This window comes from Anomalospiza imberbis, chromosome 12 (assembly GCF_031753505.1).
Source record: "Anomalospiza imberbis isolate Cuckoo-Finch-1a 21T00152 chromosome 12, ASM3175350v1, whole genome shotgun sequence".
NCBI classification, from domain to species: domain Eukaryota; kingdom Metazoa; phylum Chordata; class Aves; order Passeriformes; family Viduidae; genus Anomalospiza; species Anomalospiza imberbis.
Window position 1 is genome coordinate 14390567 of NC_089692.1, and position 22447 is coordinate 14413013.

Below are 22447 nucleotides of genomic sequence, written 5' to 3' on the forward strand. Positions count from 1 at the left end.
TTAGAAACAAACAGACGAGCACTGGACTTGATGTCCTGACTGCATGGGAAGATGGCTTTAATCTGCTTTCAGTTCCTAGAAGCTCCCTTGCCACGTCACGGCACTTCCATAGAATGCAGAACTGCTCCCCAGACGTGGATGTGTCCCAAAAATAAACGAGAGAAAGTCCCTTGACCTTCTTAGTACACATCTGAATTTTTGGAAATGCAGCCTGAGTGGGCGGCAGGCAGAGGATAAAAGACAGCGTGGAGAGAGCCACAGCCACAGCCAGCAGGCAGGGCGGCACAGGGCACGAGGAAGAGCCACCACACAGCCACCATGCTCCCTGCTAGGACTGTCCTGCTGCTCACCCTGCTCCTCACCTTCTCCCTGCACCACACCACAGGTAAGGAACCTCAGGGGCCGGCCGCTGCTGCAGGCGAGGGCTCTGAGCCCCCACGGGGGACATCCCACTGGGGAGGTGAGGCGGGAAACGCCAGCGGGGAGGGGAATGGTGCTGCTGACAGGAGTAGCAACCCCCTGGTCAGGGCAGGGCGGCACATCCCGGGATGTAGGGATGGATGGAGAAGGTGCTGGGTGGTCTCAGCAAAGCCAGACCTGGGGAGAGGCTGCAGGAGCTTGGAGGAGGCTCTGGCAGTTGTTCCCCAGGTCTCAGCTGGATGAGCAAGGGGTTGGATGGAGGGAGAACATGCAGCTGTTTGGAGCCTTCCAAAACACCCTGCAAGTTGTGCTCCTGCCTTGGACAGCCCCAAAACCTCATCCCCAGACTGAGCACCCCATCCTTACCATGTGCTCTGGGGGCTGCAGCAATTCAGGCTGTGAGGGGCCAGGTCCCAGGCTGTCCCCTGCCCCACCTCTGTCCACATCCCAGTCCTGGGCTTGCTGTGTCAAAGGTGACAAACCCCTGTCATAGGATGCTATGGGAGCTGCTGAGATGCTCCACAGCCTCTGTGCTGTGTCCCAGACCTGGTGGTGCCATTGTCTGGTGATGCAATTCACAACATCCCCCCTTCCCTCCACAGCCCACTTTGCACCCGTGGAATGCTGCTTTAAGTATGCACAGAAACGCATCCGGCACCCTCGAAGCTTCTACGAGACATCCAAAGACTGCCCCAATCCTGCAGTTGTGTGAGTATCCCAGGGTTTGCTTCCCTTCCCAGATCTGGGATCCCAGATCTTTTGCTCCCCCATCCCATCCCATCCTGCCCCACAGACAGCTCAGTCCCAGCCAGGGGGGAGCAGCTCTGGGCAAAGAGGGGAAGAAATGGGTTTTAGTGCTTTGTGCTAATGCTAGTGGTCTGGGAAGACTCAGACACTCGCCATCAGCCCAAGGAGGGCACAGGCTGCTGGAGATGGCTCCAAGCCTCGATCATGAATGGGGCTGCAAAAAGGGAGGGGAGAAATAGTGCCCAGGAAGGGAATGGCTCATGGTTCCTGTTTTCACTCTTTTTCCTCACTTCCTCACTGCAGGATTGTGGCTGCCAATGGTGATCAGATCTGTGCTGACCCCGAGAAGGACTGGGTGAATAAAACCATAAAACGGCTTCAAAAGCAAAAATTAAACCCACCCACCATCTGACTTGCCCATCCAGTCTTCCTGTCTCTCGAGGGAGCCAGCAGTGCTGGCAGCTCTTCTCCAGCGGGTGCTGTGGCCACGGGCACCGTCACTGCAGGAGGAGCCATCCTGAACCCCGGCAGGATCAGGTGTCACAGTGCCATGGACCTGCCACCTCCCGAGCTGCTCCTGCTGTCACTGCCCTGCCAAGATGTGCCTGTGGAACAAATATTTATATTAAAGACTCATTGCCACAAGTTGCTGTTTGAACTTCTCCTGATTCTCCAGACCAAGCAGCAGATCCTAACAAACCCAGGGCTTGCTGCAAGCAAAAAAAGCCTCTGCCACAAGCTCGTATTTCTCCAGGAGCAAACTGTGCCTGGTCACAGTGTGCTTCACTGGGAATGTGACAGTGGAGCCAGGCCTTGACCCACGGGTCCAGGACCCATAGGTGAGGTTACCCTCACCCCAGCAAAGCTGTACATCCTCAGGGCATGCTTGCAGCCCCATGGGCTTTGCAGGTGCTCCAGAATTAAGGGGAGGGTTCTGGGAAAAGATACTGGTCTACCAAACCCTTAATACCCTGACAGCTTCCAAATGTGCTGGTGGTCACGGCAGAGTGTCTGAGGGAGATAAAGAACAATGTCCACAGTGCCAGGAGGGTGAGGACACAACCCCTTCAGCTGGACAGAGGTGTCCTGGCTGCCTGTCCCTCTGCAGGGCCAGGGAAGGGTGGGAGCAGCGTGGGATCCCAGATACTAAAACCAGGCTGCTGGCCCATCTTCTCATGGCAGAGGTGCAAACATACAAGAGAAAACCTCAGAAAGGCAAAAGCAAGGAATGGGGCAAATGATCCTCAGCCTAAAGCTTCATCAGTGCTTTATGCTCATGGCTAGAAAACACTTCAGGGCTGTATTTCCTAGGATACTGAATGGCACAGGAAAAACATCCCTAATGACATTTTTGCCCATGAACTGTAAGCACATGGGAGGAAGCAATGGTGGAAAGGGAAGCTGAAACAGAATCAGATACTGGGGGACAAACACCTCGAGGACTGTGCATCCCCTGTCAGAGGGGACACAGCCTTCCCTGTTGAGCAGACTGACAAAGCACACAGCTCCACACTGGCTCTTGCACATGGATGTGTATTTTAATAAAAATAATTCTGTCAATATACAGCAGAATGTCGATTTCTTTACCATATTTCCAGTATATTTTCATAGGCTTTTTCTCAGTTAAAATCCACCCCCCAGCCCCTTTTTTTTAAGTTTTCATGCGAAGCATCAGATAACTTAATTCACAAATACTAAGCGTAGACTGAACCAATGTGCACAGTTTGTGTAATGTCCACGTAGCCAATGTTGTACCAAAGAGGTGAAACTCCCTTCCAAAGGCCAGGAGAAGCCTGGAGTGGCACAGGGAGCTGTGCCCAATGGCAGCTGCTCCTCCAGGGCTGCCGGGAAACCTGCGGAGACCTCACACCCCATGCTCCAGCTGAGCATTTCATACCTGAGTTTTGAGCAACCAGCAGGAGAGGAGAGTTCACTGCGTGCTGGGCAGGTCCTGGGCTTGCACTGCTGTGTGTGAGAGCTTCAGGGGCTGCAGCCTCCTCCTGCTGCACAGGCAGGACCAAGACACGATCCCAATCCAATGCCGGTGCAGTCCTTGGTTTGGAAGTCACCATACTTGTGGTTTTCAAATTTTCTTTAAAATCTGGATTATCCCCAGAGCTGCTGCTGCTTCTCCTTTCTCCAAGTCTAAGCCTGTGAGAAGCCCAGCATACAAAAATCCTTCTGCGCTTCCTTCTGGAGGAAGGATGTGGCTAAAGTCCTCCCGAGCAAAAACATCCAAGCACATGCCCGGACCCAAGTGGAATGACCAGAGAAAAGGTGTCTGCCTGGCCATGGGACTTTCAGCAAGGAGCAGAGGTTTGCATGGCCTCCAGGAATGTTTCTGTCATGATGTGAGTGTAAGGTCACACAGGACATGTGGGTTTCCTGCGAGCAGGAGAGAGTTAAGCTTCCCTCCTGGAAATAAAAGAGCTGGCAGGATGTGTGTGTGCTCCTCAAGCCTGGATGATGCCCTGGCTTGCTGGGCACTGCTCCAGCTCAAGCTGCAAGCTCTGAGCTCTGGTTTGGGACGTGGGGAGAGGGACAGACATGCCAGATTCACTCATCCATCACCTGCCACCTCTTGTTGGAGGGAAGGGTGGTGGAGAGCAGCTCATGCTGCCTTTAGAAGAGGCCTCCAGGCTCTCAGCTCCTCCCTTTTCCTCCCAAATCTGCTGTAGCTCCCCTCACACAGCCCCAGCAACACTCCCCTCCAGCTCTCTGCCCCTACAAAGCAGATGGACAAGGCTCACAGCCAGCTCTGGATCTGACCAAGAACTTCTGGATTGCAGTTCCCTCAATCACTCATCCCTCTGGGGCAGAAGGGTCCCAGCAACACCCAGCATGTCCCCTGGCACGTCCCCACGCAGAAACAACTGTCCCCTGGCAAGTCCTTCTGCAGAAACACCTTGGTACAGCTGGAGACCCAACACTTGCTCTCTGCCTGCCCCAACACTGAGGCTGCCCTCCCACTGGCAGGGCTGGAAGGAAGATGCTCCTTCTGCAAAGAGGATTCCTGGGTGGACCAGGACCCCTTGTTTCCTTCTCCCAGGCTGTGACCAGCTCCATGGAGCCTCACTGCACCCAGGACTGGAGCGTGAGGGACCTCTCTCTCCACCTGCTGCCACAGGACAGTCCAAGTCTGCACTGCCTCTTAAGGGGAGAACTATCTGATCCCATGTGGTGCACCACACAGCTTCGTGGCACTTACACACTGCTCTACAGCCTGGCTGCCACAGGTCACCTTCTCCATCAACCCCAGGACAGCAGAACTCCGAAGTGTGTCTAAGCAACACGTGCTACGTGTTAACACAAACAGGTACCAAAGCACAGCTGCAATCCAGCCTGGCTTGCTTTGCTGCAGGAGGAGATGGTTCATCATCCCCAATACCCAAGATGGAAAATGACACATTCAATCCCTAGAACTAGCTCCAGCAGCTCTGGTTACTCCAGTTTTTCAAGGTAGCCCCAAGAACAAAGGTATTTAAAGAATGGTAAAGATGTCTTAATAAAACTTGAAAAACAAGAACATAGCTTGAGGACAGACTGAGATGTCACTGTCAAAAAAGAGAAGGAAGGATATGGGAAGATCCTAGGTGTAGTTAACCATGAGGAATGAGACTCCCAGAGGGGCCCATTCTCCATGGCAGCCACAGCTGCATCTCCTGGTGTCCAAATCCAGCGGGCAGCAGCACAGCGAGGACCACCAGGATGCTGGAAATAGAAACAGGCTCTACCCATCTTTCACCACACACCTTTCACACATCCCAAGGCAACAAGCTCCAGCTTTGGTTCACATGGGGCTGAGGGAGAGCATCCACTGGACAACCTCCCCTAAAGGGCTGGATGCTGTGCATTGTCCAGTGCTTCACTGGGAGTGCCTCTCTCTTCTGCAGGCCACACACGAGGGCCCAGCTCCTAACAGACTCCAGAAGAATGGCAGAAGTGCTGCAGCCAGCCCAGCTGCAGGCTGATAGGTGGCAAAAAGGGACTGTCACATGTGGAAGTCCTTTAGGCCAGCAGGGAAGGACAAGCCAGGAAGGGCAGTTGCAGTTGTCACATCTATGCTTGGCACAGACATGAGCCACAGAGCTGGCCCTGGTGTTGGAGCAACTCCCACAGCACCCAGCACTGCAGATACCACTGTGGTCATGCAGTTGGGGGAATACTGGGATTGTGGGAGGCAGAGAATCAAGAAAGGATTGCTGGTAGCAGAAAGAAGTTTTCCCAAAACCAGCTGGCTCTGGGAGCACACTGCAGGGTGCACAGGAAATAGACTGCTGCCCTCCTTGCTCACAGCAGAGCTTGACTGAGAACTCTCTCAACCCTCTAAGTCTTGAAATAGCTTTGGTAAAATTCTTGCTAGGGTAGGCTCATAGAGTAGCAAGAGGAATAATTTGGAACAAGATGGTTCCAAGAAGAACAGGAGGAACAAGAGGAAAAAGATTTGGCTCCCCTGGTACAGGAAAGATATCCACAAACTGGAATGCACCCAGCAGAGCCACTAAGATGGTCACAGGCTGGAGTAGCAGTGTATGAGGTGGGTACTCCTCCAAGAAACACTTATCCCAGCTACTCCAGTGCATCTCACTCCAAAGTTCTCCCAATGTATTCTTGATGCTCTCACTCTCAGCTTGTGGGGGCAGCAAGAACCCTTGTCCATGGGGAGAGAAGCCTGGTGATGTAATTCAGCTCCGTGAAGCTCTCTCCACAGAACCCCTGAAGGACACTTTAGCCAAGGCTCCAGGTCTGGAGTTCCCAAAATGCTCCTCTCAAAAGGACACTTAACAGGCAGGGCACTGGACTCAAACCCAAAGCCCAGGATGTGCAGCAATCAGGTTCCACCAGGTCTGTGAAATGTTTTCCTTCTGCAAGGCTTTTTCTGCAGTGCCAAGTGCCAGGAAGGTGGGTGGGGTGTCCAGAGCACAGAGCTGGAGTGTGTTTGCTGTTCTCTAGATCACAGCTCTTTGATGGTGCCTTTGGACTGATCAGGGACAGCTGACTGAGTGTGCAGCCACAGCAGAGCTGGAAAAAGTTCAGTTGTCCAAGCAGTGGCATTTCCCAGGTCCTGGGAAGGACAAGCAGCTGGAGAGCCTCTCCTGGGGCAGAGGAAGGCTGCTTGTGCAGGGTCCAGCTGAGCTCTGGAAAACTTCCCAGCATCTAAAGCCAGCCCAGCAGAGAGCAACCTGTGGAGTCCCGTATCAGTGCCATCAGCACAACACAGGGCTGTAGCCGAGTCCTTGTCCCCTCACCAGAAATGGGAAACCAGCAGTTTCTCCTACAGGCTCCACAGTAAAACATGACTGTACTGAAGGACTCTTGGGAGCAGTGACCAGGTTGTTTGAGGCACTTGGAAGAAAAAAAAACCCAAATAATTTTTATAAAAGTAACGTTTGAATTGCCATGTAGCCTCTGGTTAGGTGTACAGCCACATTCAGTGTTACAGACCCCATTTCACTTTAGCTCTGTTTCTAAAAACTACTGCAATAATCCAAGTTTCAGCTAACATGAACCATGAAAGAGCAGCCAGGGAGATTCAAAGGCAAGAGGCTTTGGAATACAACCTGAGAAAACCACATCAGAAATTCAATCTAGGAATCAGGGGTAGGTTGGGACCTACATCCCACCACAAACACGCTTATCTTTCCCATACTGAGTCACAGCCACATTAGTCAGAACCTGAGTACAAGAAGCAGAAACCACTGGTGAAACCACCAGAACACTTGAAGTAAATTTTAAAAACCCAAATAAAATCCATCACATATTTCTTGGCATCAAAATAACCAGATATCTAGGATCATCTCTTGGTTGGTTTTTTTTGTGGTAGCGAAACCAAAATAAAAAAAGGCGCTCTAGGACAGTCAGCAAAGCTTTGCTGAGACCAAATGGGACATTAACATGACACATGATGAAGAGACTTGGCTTAAAGAAACCACAAAGAGAAGGAACCAAAAAAACCTCAGAAAGATAAAGATGGTGTTGCTATGAAGATGAGAGAGAAGTCTGACTGCAGCCAGACTGCTGCAAGTGGTGAAAACAGCAGAGGAAGCTGCCAAACAGGGAAGGCAAAGCAAGGTCCCGGAGTACTTCAGCCTCAGTACCCAGATTCAGCCCAGCAGTGTGCTGTCAGCCTGAGTCTAAGGAATGGAAAGCCTGCAGGAGAATCTCACCAGGCAGCTCACATGCTGCCTTGGCACGTCTGGGACCCGAGGCTTTGGGAAGGAAACCTTTCCACTGAGTTATCTCTGCACTTGCAGCAAGGCAAGGACAGCAGGCTGGGCTAAGATCCATCAGCAGAGTTGGCAATCAGCAGATGAGATTTCAGGCACATGAGCTGTTTCCCAGAGCTGGAAGAGAAGCCCCAGACTGGCAAGTTGAATTCTGCTTGGTGCAGCTCTCTGCCTCGGTCTCCCTGGTAGAAAGGCTGTGGTAGAGCTCCCTCTGCTTTTTGCAGCTGTACCAGTGATCTGATGAAAGTATCTCCTGCAGCTCTAAACCTCCTGTTTTCTTAGACCACTGCCACTACACACTGCACACCTTCACCAAAAGGCAGCGATCATGTTCCCAACCACCTCCAACACCATCTGCACATTCAATACCACAGCCTGCCCTGGCACCTGCCTCCCTGCTCTGCCTTTATTTCAGACCTCCAGACATCCAGACCTGGATGTGCCAGCTGCAAATCCAGAAAATCCTTAAAGCTTTGGGCTTTTTGCTACTTTTCCTCTCAGTTGCACACAAACTCTCTTGATGCTTGAAGCACTGGCACAGGCTAACCTCCATTTTAAGGACAAACCTCAACAAAACCTGTTCATCTTTCATTGACCTTCCAAAAAAAAAAAATCGTGAACAGCAGTAAAATTCATGTTTGGTTTGAGCTCCCTTGGGTCCTCCCCAGAGCTACTGACCTAAAATTAATTTGGTGCAGCATGCCAGGCTGAACCTGCCATCTCCTAATGGTACAGCAGAGGATGCAAAGCACCCAGTGCTGCCAGGCAGCCTGGCCAGCTAACAGAACATGCTCAGAAACACTCACAGGTGGGCTGAATGCTTAGCAGCACTCAAGTGCCAGGGCCTGGCACACAGCATGGACACATTAGTCCATTTTACTCAGAGGTTACTCACCCACAGATCCTCGCTGGTCTCTTTTGGGACTGGAACTTTGATAATTATCTTAATAATCCCTAAAGAGACACTGCTGCTCCTTTCTGAATGGCTCAGGCCCCACAGAGCTGGTACTGACCCCAACCTGCAACCTGACCTCAGCTTGTCCCACCTGCAAGGACAAGAACAGCTCAGCCCAGGTTTCTCCAGACACTTCCAAAATTTAGAAGTACTCATTTAGATCAGTTTTACAGGGATGAGAGAGGGCAGGAAATACTGTTATTACTGAGTTAGTGGCAGAGCCCTCCTCCATGGAGAAAAATGGGGGATTTGTTATTTAATTAAAAATTGTCAGCCCACCAGGGCTCATGGATATTTCTGGTCAACTCACAGGACCTGGTTCTACCATACAGTGGCAGATGACTTCATATTCATCAGTCCTGCCCCTCCAGCTGTTCAGAGAGCTGGTTTAGCTCTTTCTCAGGCTGTGAGATGCTTCTACAGCACAATCACCAATGCAGACAATATCAATCTTCTACTCTTCCCACTCACAAAGCCAAGACTGAGAGCCTTGGGCTCCAAAGAGAGGCACCATGAAGGACCAGGCTCCTCCAGTTTCCATCATTAGTGTGTGACAGGACCTACCTCACCCGGCCTCCAGAGGGGCTGTATGGTGTGTGTGTGGCTGGGACCAAGTCTGTGGGCAATAAATACATCAATGACTTTGTGGAGGTGAAGAGACCTTTTTAATAAACATGATTCAAATAAAATAAAAAAAAATCCCTCTGAACTGCCACTGTGAGACAAGTTCGGATTACTACCACGGATGATGCTGTATGTGCATGATGGAGGGAGAAGGGAAGAAAAGAACAAGCTGTCACCAACTTGATGAGCTTCCTCAGTAAATCAGCATAAACCAGCTCAGCAAAACTCTCCAGATAAAATATTGGTGGAACCATGAGAAACAACTCAAATCAAAACAAAAGAGAAAAATCCCTACATCAGAAGGTGCTACATTAGAATAACCAGCGAAATACTGAGTGCCGCTGGAGCCGCAGCAATGGCAGGGAGATGGGTCAGATCTGCCAGACTTCCCGGGGTCAGGAACAGCCACGCAGTGAGGGACTCACTCAATCCTTGCACAGGCAGTGTGTGTGTGCTACAGGGGTGTTGGTGGCAGGGAGGTCAGGCTATCGAACGAGGTGGTGGTGCAGAGTGGCAGCAGCAGAGGGTGAAGGGCAGCACTCCACGACGGCAGCTCCGTCCCGCTCGGGTGTCAGTGCAAATAATCGTCTACTCTGGCAAAGGAGCAGGAGCCCAGGCCCACGCGAGCCATGAGCCGCAAACACTCCGAGGCCTGGCCCAGGGCGAGCATCAGCGGGGGCTGCTTTGGCAGGTTCTGAGATTCTGTGGGGGCAAAGAAAGAGAGCTGCTCAGAAGAGGTGTTTGGCTGCTGCTGGCTCACCTGCACTCAGGCCTCTCTCTCTGTCCCAGCTGGGCACCAAGCCCAGATCCCTGGCAGAAGGTGCTGGCTCTGGAAGGAAGCTGCTCCTAAATACTGCCAGCTCTGTGCTGCTGCTGCTGCTCCGCACACCCCACCACCCATGACACATCCCACAGCTCAGCAGGGCCTTTGAGAGAGTGCTGCTGTGGTGGCCAGAGCAACAAAAAGGCAACGAAGCTAATGCTGATGCTGTTTGCAAGAAAACCCTTAAAACATGAGATATCAAAGCATGGAGGAATAAGGAAAGGCAGGAGAATCTGGTCCCAGCTGGGAGGCAACCTCTCCATTTCTCCCACTTGTGCAAGGCTGCACAGCAGCCCAGGCCCTGGATGAACTCACCCCCTCATCACCATGCCTTTACAGTGGCATGTTTTCTGAGGGAACCCTCAGCTGAGCTAGACAAGGTGTCTGGTAACCTGTGTGATGAAGCATGTCCACACACCACTTCTCCCTGGTGACAGCCCTCAGCAACTTGTCCATGCTCCTCAAGCAATGGACAAACATTGTCCCCTGCTGACTGTCAGGGGAAGGGACTCTCCTTCCCAAAACATGCAATTTCTATTCCTCTGCTCAGTCACAACATGAGCCCTCATGGGCATGTCCATCAAGTTGTTCCTTTCCCTAGAAGATAATCTCTAAATCTCTTCTGGAACACTCAGTGTGAGAGGCACAGACCCCATAGGAAATCTGCCTGGGCACAGGGAGCCAGACTGTGCAGAGGATACAACTGCATTCCCTCCTGGAAAAGAGGATGATACCAGGGCTGAACTCTGCTAATCCAGACAGCTGGAAAAGAGCCCTGGTAAAGTGGTAAAGTCCACAAAATGGGTCAGGTGGGTTCAGAGCATGAAGGGAGAGGGGCAGGAAATGCATCGAAGAGATCTCAGTTTCTTCAGAAAGCAAGGGAGGTAAATTCTGAGGAATATGCAAGGAAGGGAGTGCATCGGGGATCTGTTCTCTGCAGGCTTCCCTCCTACTCCCCTTCCTGCATTTCTGCCCTGACAGTCCCCAGCAACAGAAAGAAAGGCCAAAGCTAAACACAAGTATTTCTGACAGGCTTGCCTGCCACAGGACAGCCCTTGAGAGCAGATATGTCTGGGGAAACACTCCCACAGGAACCAGATCTTACCCAAAATAGCACTATTGAGAGCAGCACACACAGGTTCCCTCTGGATCGGGTCCAGCTGTTGGCCGACAGGGCAGTTCCAAGGGTCTGAGTAAGCTAACAAGCTAAAGGCATCCTGTGAGGGAACAGAAAGGCACAGTGAGATCAGGCAGGGCTGCAAACACACAGGAAACCACCAAGACCAGCTGGGGCGCCTCCTGCCATCACCACAGTGACAGGTGCCTACCTCCTGAAAAGAAATGGCCTTTTCCTTCTTGGCAGCAAGGGACCACAGTGGGCCATCAAGACAAGAGGTTAAAGAGGGTGCCCCCTCCACCTGGCAGGGGAGCCAGCATGGGAAGGCAGGTGGAGTGTCTCCTGGAGAGAAGAGCATGCGGTTGCTCCAGGAAGCCAGGCAGGAGCTGTATTTCTTCTCTCCTGTGCTGAGAATGGGTGTAGATGCTCTACATCCATGTTTTGATCTCTGATCCCCACGTAGGTCCCTTCTTGCTCAGCAGGTGCAGAAGTGGGGGCTACTCAGGTGTCTGCAAGGGAACCCATGACCCCTGAGCTGGCCCAGAGAACTGCTGCAATGCAGCACAAGGTCCAGGCTTACCTGAAGCATCTTTTTGTGCATGGTGTTCTTCCCATACTCTCTGCAAAGCTGCTCGCTCAGGATCTGCAGCTCCCGTCCAAACTGGATCATTCTCTCTGTGGCAGCGTGGTTCCCTCCACAGAGCTGCCTCTGGGGGCAGCTGTCTTCTAAGGAGAAGCAGAGGAGAAGGAACAATCATCTTGCATTCCCCACCAATGCCCACTGTGTGTCAGGATACCCACAAACTCCCTTCTGGAGCAGGTAGCTGCTTTCTGCCTAAGTTTATTCCAGTGGAAGCTTTCTGTGATCCCTGCCCTACAACAGCCAGCAGTGGGTTTGTCATAGTGCCTGGTAGATACAGGGAAGATTTGAGCTCTGTTTAATGCCTGAGAACTACCTAGAAATCAAGTCTCCTGATAAAATCCTGGGAGCTTGCAACTCCAATCTGTTATCCTTTCATGCGTGTAACACAGGGTATCTAAGCCAGAAACCCCTGGTCTAACAAATCCTGGACTCAGAAAACTTTCAGTCAGAGAGGCCAACACCACCAGCTCCCAGTATTAGTGGCCACAAGAGCCATTATAACTGGATGAATCAGTTTCAGAGGCAGTGTAGCTGATTCATCTGCTCCCTCCTGGCTAAAGCACCCACAAACAAGACAGTCATGGCTGACAGCTGTGCTGAGGCCACTCTGCAGCTGGACATCACCAGCCTGGCACAGCCCAGCTCAGCTCCCCAGCTGGCACTTCTGCCAAGACTGCTCTGAGCTCAATTTCATGACCAGCACAGAACAAACCTTTGAGTCCTATTGCTTTCCCTGCTCCAAAGTATCACCAGCACTGCTGTGAGTCTATGAAAAGCCAAACCTAGTTTTAACTCCAAGACAGATTCGTTTTCCCCATGAAGCAGGCACTTCATTCACTGAGTGGGGAAAGCAGCCTAAAGTACATGCCTTTTCCCCACAACCCAATCACAGCTTTGACACCTGCTCCTATTTCCCTTTACCCCTCCTGCCTCTGAGGACCTACCCATGCTGGACTCATCTGTCTGCAGGATCTCCTCATGTTTGTAGGTGCCATTCATTATCCTGGTGGATGAATTCTCCAGGACTCCGTTGGGGTAATGCTCAGCCTCCATTTCCATCTCGCTGTCACTGAGGTGAAAGGGGGGAAGAAAGGTCAGATGTCTAAATGGAAAAGGGAAGAAATGAAGAGCTTATGTGCCAAACAGTGCCCAGCTATGGCCAGCACACCAGAAAAGGTGCCAGCTGGACTACAGGGAGCCAGAGGGTCCAAGTCAGTGCAGCAAAAATTGTTGCAGGCTCCTGAAGACAATTTATGAAAGAGGTTTCTGCTCCCTAAGTGCCTGTCATAATTCCAGGTGCAGAACATTCTGCATTGGTGATCCTTGGGATAGGAAACAGCAGCCAGGTAACAGATAACACACTCAGACACTGCACAGGAGGGAAATTTTGGCTATGATACATCCCCAGTCCTTGCAAACAGTGCACCACTGAACACTTAAATGCTCAAGACAGCAGGCTGACTGAGATTGCTGATTAACAACTGATTAACTGAAATTACGAGAACATCTTACTGGAACATGCCCTCTACATTAAAAAAAAAAAAGAATGACAAATCTAGCATCATTAAATGATTCTGGTAAATTGAGTCTGAACAAGTGTTTTTCACTCAGTTACATGCTAGGTGGCTCTCCAGAGGTCATAACTGAGCCTACAAACTGCCCTGCAAGCTGTGCTCAGCACAGCACTTGAAGAATGAGTGCCAGCTGCAATTAGCAAGAGATTATTTTAATCACAATGACACCCTCTGCTCCACTGAGGCCTCAGAGAGCCCTGCAATAGCAGTGTGGAGAGTGAGCCCAAAGGAAGCTCAGTTTTCAGCACAGCTCACTCTGATCCACACTCCAGAAAGGCAGCAGTGGCTGCACTGAACTGCTGCATCACCCACGGCTTCTTGGAGAAGGGAGGCTCAGGCTGACCTGCTGTCACAGCATGAAACAAATTACTCCTGGTTTAGAGGCTCCCCTGGAAGGAACAGAGCCACAGGCAGCCCAAGGAAATTACACAAGAGGGCAATGCACCAAACCATTGTGGCCTGAGCTGCTGCCTCACACAGCACAGGGCAGGAAAGCTGCTCAGCAGGAACAAGTGCCTGGCTGAGGCAGCAGAAACAACACCAGGCTGACTGGAAAGCTTCTGGGCAAACTATCACACTGGGATCCAAAGGTATCAGTGCAATGGGACAGCTTGGTGCCTGAAACAAGAGCATCATAATATTCCTTATGAGATGAACCTCCAAACGTGAGCCACAGCAGGGGAGCCAGAACAGGTTTGGTTTGTGTCTGCTGGGCAGAACAGGTTTGTGTCTGCAGTGACCTCGTAGATATTGTTCAAAAGGGCAGGACAAATGCCCTTCTGACTTCTTAGAAAGCAGACAGACTTTTCTCACCATCCCACCCCCTCTCAGGTGTCTCCAGAGGGAAAAACAATACCTGGTTTCTTGATTACTCGTACTACTGTGCTGCTGAGATTTGGTAGAATCTGTAGAATTGGACTCAGAGTAGTTCACAGATGAAGGGGAAGAGGAGGAGGAAGATGAAGATGATGAACTCAGTGCTGGGTATTTACTGTGACTCTGTTTGCTTTTTGTGGACATGACTCCATTGCTACAGGTTGGACTATCTGCTCCTGAAAGCCAAGAAGAAAGAAAAATGAGACCAGACTGACAATGTCACTCTGTTGTGAAGCCAACAGTTTAGCAGGACAGCAGGCCCCAAAGGAAGAAAGCAAAATAAGACTGCAGATCTTAAATTATGGTTTATCATTCTTAGATTCAATGGGGTTTAGAGAAGACACAAATGAATATGAAAGGAACCCCACTGCTCACCAGCAACATCTGAGCTTCATGAAGTTCTAAAAATGGGCTGTAAATTAGAGATTGGCAGAAACAGTTTACAGAAAGTACAGAAATTATTGTTGAAAGCAGAACTGCCCAGGCTTTCCATAACCTATCTGAAGTTAGGGATGTATGTGATTCACACAACACTCAGTAAGTAACAGCAACCCTCTTAAAGAGCACAAGCTAACCTTTCTTGTTCAGGAGAACAGAAACCACTGAGAGTCAGGCTTGCTATTTCACCTGCTCCTCCACAAAAGGTGCTTATCAAGCTGCAGAACACACTGACACAAGACACAAATTCATTATCACAAGTTTTATATGGATTCAGAAATGACAGGGGCTAAAATATTTTAGAAAAACCTCACTATGGGCTTGTCTTCTTCATATATTCTTCCCCAGGCAACCAGTATTGATCACAGGACCTTGGCTAAATGATGTGACCTGGCGTGGCTGTTCTCCAGAAGTGATGGTGATATATCCAAATTGATCAGCTGATCCCACAATTATGTTATAGCAGGGAATGTATTTCTTTTTTTCTATCACAGCCAACATAAAGATTCAAATGGGCTGTTTTGTGTGTTTTTAAGACAAAGACAGAGTAGCCTGTTGACAACAGTTCTGCTTCATCTCTGAAATGTGCTCTGATGAAATTACCACTCTTTTGAAAGAACAAGGTCTGACAGAGAACTGTGGAAGGTGATGTCCATGTGTAGAAACAAATATATATATAAATGCTGCCTTGCACTGCAGTTGCAGGTGTAGACATGGGTATTACCAGGAGCTTTTACGGACTGATGGGATCATTCTGACTATCTAGTCAAAGAAACACACCCAGGGCTTCTCACAACACAGCAGAGGAAAACAAAGATATTGGCTTGGAAAGGTAAGTGACAGCTTGGAACTATTCAAGTAATTGTCTACTTTTTCCTTAAATATTTGCCTGTCCACAGTTTGTCACATGCAGCAGTGGGAATACCAACCCGAAATACACTCAGATGGCTGTGAGCAGCTCACAGCTCAGTGAAGCAGCTCAGCCTGTTTCCAAGGGCTCTGCAGGTCATTTCTCCTGGCTCACTCCATCTCCAAAGCTACAGCCAGTAATTACCTAGGGAAGATATCTCAGGTGCCCTCATTTATCTTGTTCTTGCCACTTCAAAACCTAAATTTTAATTTCCCAAACTCCAAAGAGTTGATGCTCCAGAGCTGGGTTTTACTGGAACAGAACTGTTCCCTTCTCACATGTTTAGAGCTTGCAAGGTGAAGTCCATGAGGTAGGAAGAAGCTTTTGTGCAGTGCATCCCCCTGACCTTTTGCTTCATTGGCAAAGCAGCTTCTGCTCAGTTCTTTCTGGAAAGCAATTATTTTGCAGACCCCAAAGTACAGAAAACAGGCTTTGCTTTCCAGACTTCCTCTCAGCATTCCATCAGTGAAACACTGAGTCACAGGTGGCTGCAGTAGAAGACTGCCTTCAAAACTTCTTTATTCTGAAATAAACCTGCTCTGCAGGCAATTGTGGAAAATAACTAATGCAAAATCAATTCTGTGACAGTGGAGAGACACCCATGGTAAAAGAACATCCCCTCAGCTGGGAAGGAAAGGAACGTTTCAGAGAATAACACATGGCAACAACAGGTAATGTTAGACACCACCACATCCACCTTTGACATCTGCTCTCCTCATCTGGAGACACAGCACACACTTACCAGTACTGTGAACGTGTGAGTTGCTTGATCCATGTCTAGGACTTAAGCTGGGGGAGCCGGGGTAGCTGTCCTGGGAGCGGGGGCTGCGGGCGCTGAAACACCGCACTTCACTGTCGGTGCCATTCACCATCTCCACAAACTGCCGGCACCTGGGTTCATGGGAGGCAAGAGGGACAAAAGGCTGCGTGACAGCCGGGATGCTCTGCACTCAGCCTGCCTCAGGGCCTGACTGGGCAACTCCTAGAAACCTCCAAAAATACATTTCAGGCTCCTGGTGCCTTTGTATTGTGAGTGCCCTGATGCTACAGAGGAAGGTGTCACCGCAGGCCCCCAGCTGGGTAATAATTAGCATTGACTCCATGATTGCAGAAGGCTGATCAACTGCTTTATTATATCATCTTATACTATATTATACTGTACTTATTTAAGAAACTCAGTAACCCTTACAGCCAGTCTGATATAGCTTAGACCAAATTGGTCGATCCATCCAAACACCATCCGGTGTCTAATTAAGAAATCACCCTTTGGTAAACAAATCACACATTCCACATGTGCACAACAGCAGGTGCAACAAGTGGAGATAAGAATTGTTTCTCATTCTTTTCTCTGATCTTCTCACAGCCTTCCCTGGGAAAATGCCTGGGAAAGTCTGTGCCTGCTCTCTGTGGCCAGAGAGCTGCTGCCACAGAAGGAGTTTGGAAAGTTCATTTTTGATGCTAATGGATGTCGGGATATTCCCAAAAAAGCATGTTTAATTCCACCATGCTAAGAAAAAACTGTTTCTTTGCAGCTTTCACCTCCAGCTCTTCTGCAGGTACTCCAAAATTCAGTCGTGGAGGGTTTTTTTCAGAGAGAAGGTATTAAATCTGTCAAATAACATAACTCCACCAACCTAAAAATACTGGTGGCCAGAGGAAAATAGAAAGGAAGAATAAAAAATGCAATATCCACAGTGACAGTGAGGACAGCTCCTCATTTAGCTTTACTGGGAATTGTCTTCATGTCTCAGAAGTCTGGGGAGAACTACTCTGTACAGCTGGGAGAACTGGGACACTTCTTCCTTTAATCTTTACCCCAGACAGCCTTTTCCATACATCTGCCTTTCTAGGAACCTTCACAGTGACTGACACTGCTCCAGCACTGCAAGATCTCCACAAGACCAGTAAAGAAACTCCTCTGAAGGAATTTCTGGCAGTCAGCAGAACTAAAATTCACTCACCTATGCCTGACCTCATGAGGCAAAGCTCCATTGGGTCTAAGCAGCAACAAAAGGGCTACATCTATGGTGCTACAAGCCCTGTGCAAAGAACTCCCAAAGGGAGCTCAAACAGTTTGAATTCAGAGCAAGGTGTGCAGCCGGACTGGATGTTTGGACAGGTTCACCTTCCCTCCTTCATTTACACATTTCAGCATTAGGGAGCATAAAGCTTTTCATACTTACTTTAACATGAAGAGCAGGTTGGGGTTATGTTCTAGGAGGCCAGGATAGAGCTGCTGGGTGGCTTCTATAGCCTCTCCCACTCTGCCTGCTAATACTAGCTTCTGTATTCCTGAAAGCAAAAGGACACCTAGTGACACACAGGACCAGCACACAGGAACAGCCAAAAGAGCTGTCTCATCCACTCCATCCAGGTCCCCACGACCACCTTGCACAAGGGCTTGGGAGAACTGGAGACCATATTTGGTTTGTTATGGATTAGGGGGAGGAAAACCCTGTGAAAATGTGAAAGGATCTTTTAGTAGCAAAAAACCATCAAGAGCAGAAGGATCTGAAGGATGAAGTAGGTAGGATGGGGTGCTCTGAGACTTTAGTCCTTTAGTCACAGAGCTCTGCAGCAATGGAAATAAAAGCAGGACATGCCAACTGGATGGAAACAAGGAGGTTGCTGGGGAAGTGACAATTTCAGAGGCCAAGTTCCTAGGTCACCCTCATATTACTTTCTCTGTCTGGTTCAAGCTTGGAAGCAAACATATGGCTCAGTATGAGAAAAATGGAGTACTCTTAAAGGATCTGTGGTCTTAAACCATAGCACAGTACTGCTTCCACAATATTCCTACCTCTAAGCAGAAGTAATTATATCAACAAAACTATGTTCCTGTAAGTCCACCTCAATGTATTCCCAGAGAAGTACAAGCTATTGACTACACTAGAAACAGCTCAGTGACTTGTACACTTCTAGGAGGTGCAAAGACACAAGGCAGAAGACACTTATCATGCTGGGAGTTCATGTCCCATGTATGTTCCTTCAGCAGGACAGAAGACACAAGTGCAAGACTCAACTCGAGATTCCTGAAAGCTCAGAGAAGCTGCTGATCTACAGCGACTCACGTTTCTTTTTTCTAAGCGTACTTAGAGATAAAAATTAAATGTACTTAAAACTAAAACTGCATTGTTTTTCCAGCACTCCTTATAAACAGCAGAGGGAAGGTTTGGAATGGCCCATGAGGTGCTTTGCAAGCAGGGCCTCTGATAACAACAGGCTGTGGCTTTCGCAAAGTGTTGGAGCAGTTGGAAGCCCAGTCTGGTAAATCTTCATTAACAATCCCAGTAACAAACTGCAATGACTTGTTTTGTCTCCCACTTCTCAGTGTCTATCTGGTTGTTATTATAGTTGAAGTCTGGAACCAAAACCATGGCTCTCACACCAACACAAGAGCTCTCATTTCACTCTCTTGCACGTCCATTTTCTCATCTCACTGCTTCTGACAGCTCTGCTTTGCCTTGTTTGGCAACTCTCACAGATGTCATTCCCTTTTATGTTTCCCCCTCTTTTTGTTTCCCCATCTGTGTTTTTCTCACACCTTTTATTCAGGCCCCAACTTCAGGGCTCTGTATTCCTTCCCTCCATCTGCCTTGTCACCTGTCCTCAGACAAATGAGCCCGCAGCATCTCGCGTGCCTCCCGTCAGGCTCTGCCACTTAAACCCACACCACTGGGAGCACTGGCTGGGGTCAGGGTTGCATAATGCATGACCTGGAAAGCACAAAGCCCATCAGCACTAACAGGCAGCAACTGCAAGTTATTTAAAAGCAGAGTCCCCAAATGAACCTGAATGCTGGCTAAGCACATGCAATGTATGGAGAGCAAGCCACAAAGGGGCACAATGCTCTGATACGTAACGGTCACACGAGAAACAGTTCACAAAGGGAAGGGAAATGTACAGGCATGTGGCCTGTATTCAGCAGCCAGGAGAATGCAGAAAACACACCAATGTTCTGCCACTCTGCAGGCTGAGCCTGTGAATAGAAAAGTTAAAAAAAAAAGGTACAGCAGGAGAAAGCTGCAAGCCTTATTCTGCAGGACCAAAAGCGCTGACAGCCTCACCAGCTGAGAGATGAGCCACTTGGGAGCAACCAGCAGCAACCAAAACAAACAAAGAACACAAATTCTTCACCCAGTGTGAGCTTAACACACTGGCTGTGAATCTGAAAACCCCTCAGCATGTAAAAGTTACCTGAAATCACAATGTGCAGAGGGACTGCACTTAACTTGGAGCTCCAATGAAACTAATGGATGTGTCTGAGTCCCTGTGCCCAGGCTAATGGAACTGCCCCTGCTGTAACAGCCTGCAGTGAAGAGCTCAAATCCAAAGGGATCTCTGGTGCACAATGATCTCGGCCCAGGTAAAGGCCAAGCAGATCAGACAGGGACAGGAAGGAACAGGGCAGTTCTCCAGGCAAAGATGGCAGAGGGTGGAGAGCACACAGTGATGATGTGAAAAGAGCTCCCAGCAGAGATTCCCAAACTCTACTCCATAGCAAGCAGCATGCTGTGCACAGCTCTGTGCTCTCATGGAGTAACTTCCACTCCTCCACAGAGTCCCAAAGGGAACACACTTGAGGAGTGACACCCAAGAGACTTACTTTGTCTATTCTTTATTGAGGTCTGTTCTTCCTGGATTGTGGTGTCTGTGACTCTGGCAAAGGCAGTTGCTGTTGAACAGTACCCATGATGAACCAAATATGACGAAACCATACTAGAAAAAAAGAAAATACAAAGAGATGATGAGGTACCAGTGAAACACAGCCATCACGCTGGAGCTAAAAGAAACCAACACAACAGAAGTTGCAATTTCACTGAGAAACTCAGCTTGCTTAGGACATAACCAAGGTTCTACTTCTGGGTCTAAACTGTGTGCATTTATAAGACAGGCACCTGGTCCTCTGCAAACAGGAGGGAAGCTCTAAATTCACTTTACAGAGTGGAAAAAATAAGGTATTAGGAATCTCAAAGCATATACAGTATTTATGTATGACTGCTGTCCAAGGGTCACTTGTAAGGGCTCAATACTGTGTTACTGCCAGTGACATCCTTTACAGACATAAATCTGAACCTCAGAGAGGTTCATGGCTTTCAAGTAGATCTAAAAAAGAAGAAAATATTCTGGTCTTTAATTTCTTCCATCAGTGATTTGCCAGCAATTATATCTTTAGTAGTTCCATCTCCTTATGAATTCTGCATATTCACAGATACTTTAATCTGGTGTCAGCATTGATTTTAAAAACATTAACACTCTTCAAATCTGTATTTTTCAAAAATCTTTGGGGAGGGAGGACTATCACTGTCAGAAAACAAACACAACAAAACCATCTTCCTGAACAGATCATTTCTAATGCACTTGTGCCTTCCTAGGACACAGTGACTCAATATTAATGTTCATTGGATTTTAACAAAATCTAAAAAGCCAGCATCAGGTTTTCAAAGCTACTCACGATGAATCTCAAAACAGGCTTCTCATGATGAAGCTGGCAGTGATCTGATCAAGTCACTGCTCAAAGCACACACTAAACTTGGCTACTTTCAGTACAAGAAAGAGTATTTTATGAGTCAGCAATCATTCTTAGGGATGACATTGTATACAGGCGTGTATTTTTGGAAGTCGTTTTAAATACAAGTGCTTCTGCCCAAGAGCTCTATAGGAGGAGCTCCAGAGTGGTGACCCTGACAACCCCACAGTGCACATCAGAAGAAAAAATTCTGGAGAACACAAGGAACAAATACAGGGATAAATTGGTCTCACTGCAGCAGAATCAACAGTTCTTGATAAGGGCAGTCCTGGCTCTCTAGTTTGGTCCCATTTTGGAAGGCAAATAACAGCATCAATAACACTCCTGAGCTCTGACAACTCCTGCCAACTGTTCTCATCAAGTTCCACTCAATCCTTTTTGCAATGAGAAGTGCTTTCAATATTCATAAATTTATAAAATGCCATAATTGTGCTTTCAGTTAGGTTTGGAAGCCTTTGGTTTATGCTATTTCTTGCTCTTTCATTTCTGAATTCAGCTGACTTACACACTGGCTTTTCTCCTGTATTAGGAGTTTTTATGGTGTCTTCCCCCTCCTGCCGTGCATCACCCCAAAATGTATGTTCTTCCATTGCTACAAGCTTCCATGCAATCTTTGGCTGAAAACTTCTCCCATATCTTTTACATTCGAAACAGCAGCAATCTACACAGGCAAGACTTAAACAAGAGAACAGAGGGTAAAACAATCTGAGCAAAATGCACAGAGTGGCAAATTTTGCCGTAAGAGAGCGCAAATTAGCACTTAAGAAGTATTTAAAGCCTAAGAAGAGGGAAGAAGCTGAACAGCAAGGCAGTGGCTTACTTCTGCAGCATGGCTTGCCACTCTCCCAGCCTGTCTCCTATGGGAAACCGCTTAATGGTGCTCTGGATCTTCGCCCTCCACTCCCTCATGTAGTCCTCGATGTCAAACACAAAGGGCTGCTGCCCAAAGTTGGCATCCACGATCTCTCCTGGAGTCTGGAGACCCACTGTAGGGTAGAGGTTTGACTGGAAAGGGAGAAAAACAAACCTGTATTAAACACAGCTTTCTCCTTCTGGTTCCAGTTATGTGGTTTGGTAAAACCAAAGAGCTGCTCTTTAAACTGAAATAAAGATAATGGAACTGGAAGAGGCAACAGCCCTTTGGGTACTTATCAAGGAATCCTGTGACTTATTGTGCATTTATGAAAAGTTATTGCGTCACACCAGAACAATGGGCTCAATCTCCCAGCAGCCTGGGATCAAGGCCATGACTGCTGTCTGTAGATGGCACTTCTGACTTAGTTTTCTACAATTTCTACCAAGCTTCAAGAGCCAGCAGATAATATAACAACAACAGAAATAATAGTGGAAATTAACAACAACAACAACAACAACAATAACAATAATAATAATAATAAATGAGAGGTGCATCATCTCAATTAATGGATCTGTGTATTCCCTCCTGTTTCAACTCAACTCTTTTATTCCTTGGAAATTGTTATCTCAGTATTGTACATCTCTGATGAAAAGGGAACAGACAATGGTGGAGCTCTGAGGTTAGGTCTTTGATGATCCCAAGGTCCC

At 48.5% G+C, this 22447-nt stretch overlaps 3 protein-coding genes across 9 annotated transcripts in view; 1 reads left to right on the forward strand and 2 right to left on the reverse strand.

Moving 5' to 3' along the window:
- Nucleotides 1-239: 239 nt before the first annotated feature.
- On the forward strand, nt 240-1812 carry LOC137481339 (C-C motif chemokine 3-like). The gene is made up of 3 exons (XM_068203044.1): nt 240-385; nt 1023-1128; nt 1471-1812. The coding sequence occupies exons 1-3, from the start codon at nt 319-321 to the stop codon at nt 1577-1579; spliced, it is 282 nt and encodes a 93-aa protein (XP_068059145.1). The 5' UTR covers nt 240-318; the 3' UTR covers nt 1580-1812.
- An 872-nt stretch (nt 1813-2684) lies between these two features.
- RANBP10 (RAN binding protein 10) overlaps nt 2685-22447 on the reverse strand; it is a 66176-nt gene continuing 46413 nt past the window's right edge. For 4 of the 7 annotated variants that reach the window (XM_068203024.1, XM_068203031.1, XM_068203028.1 and 1 more), the window contains 10 exons: nt 21705-21889; nt 19961-20073; nt 17538-17646; nt 16097-16245; nt 13987-14182; nt 12501-12625; nt 11494-11639; nt 10902-11013; nt 8258-9675; nt 2685-8207 (listed from right to left, as the gene is read on the reverse strand). In XM_068203024.1, the coding sequence (XP_068059125.1) occupies nt 9545-9675; nt 10902-11013; nt 11494-11639; nt 12501-12625; nt 13987-14182; nt 16097-16245; nt 17538-17646; nt 19961-20073; nt 21705-21889 (1266 nt within the window). In that variant the 3' untranslated portion in view covers nt 2685-8207; nt 8258-9544. Of the gene's footprint in view, nt 8208-8257; nt 9676-10901; nt 11014-11117; nt 11256-11493; nt 11640-12500; nt 12626-13986; nt 14183-16096; nt 16246-17537; nt 17647-19960; nt 20074-21704; nt 21890-22447 lie in introns of those variants that run through there. The other 3 variants (XM_068203025.1, XM_068203026.1, XM_068203027.1) reach the window with 3 other exon arrangements.
- Nucleotides 13940-22447, reverse strand: part of CENPT (centromere protein T) — a 72810-nt gene continuing 64302 nt past the window's right edge. The window contains exon 14 of the mRNA XM_068203023.1: nt 13940-13954. The gene's annotated coding sequence lies outside the window, so the exon portion shown is untranslated. The remainder of the gene's footprint in view (nt 13955-22447) is intronic.

Excerpts from the sequence above, each read along its gene's own strand:
- LOC137481339 (XM_068203044.1), top strand. The coding sequence starts at position 319 with ATGCTCCCTGCTAGGACTGTCCTGCTGCTCACCCTGCTCCTCACCTTC. Across the intron at positions 386-1,022 it reads CTCCCTGCACCACACCACAG|CCCACTTTGCACCCGTGGAA; the intron begins GTAAGGAACCTC and ends TTCCCTCCACAG. Across the intron at positions 1,129-1,470 it reads TGCCCCAATCCTGCAGTTGT|GATTGTGGCTGCCAATGGTG; the intron begins GTGAGTATCCCA and ends TCCTCACTGCAG.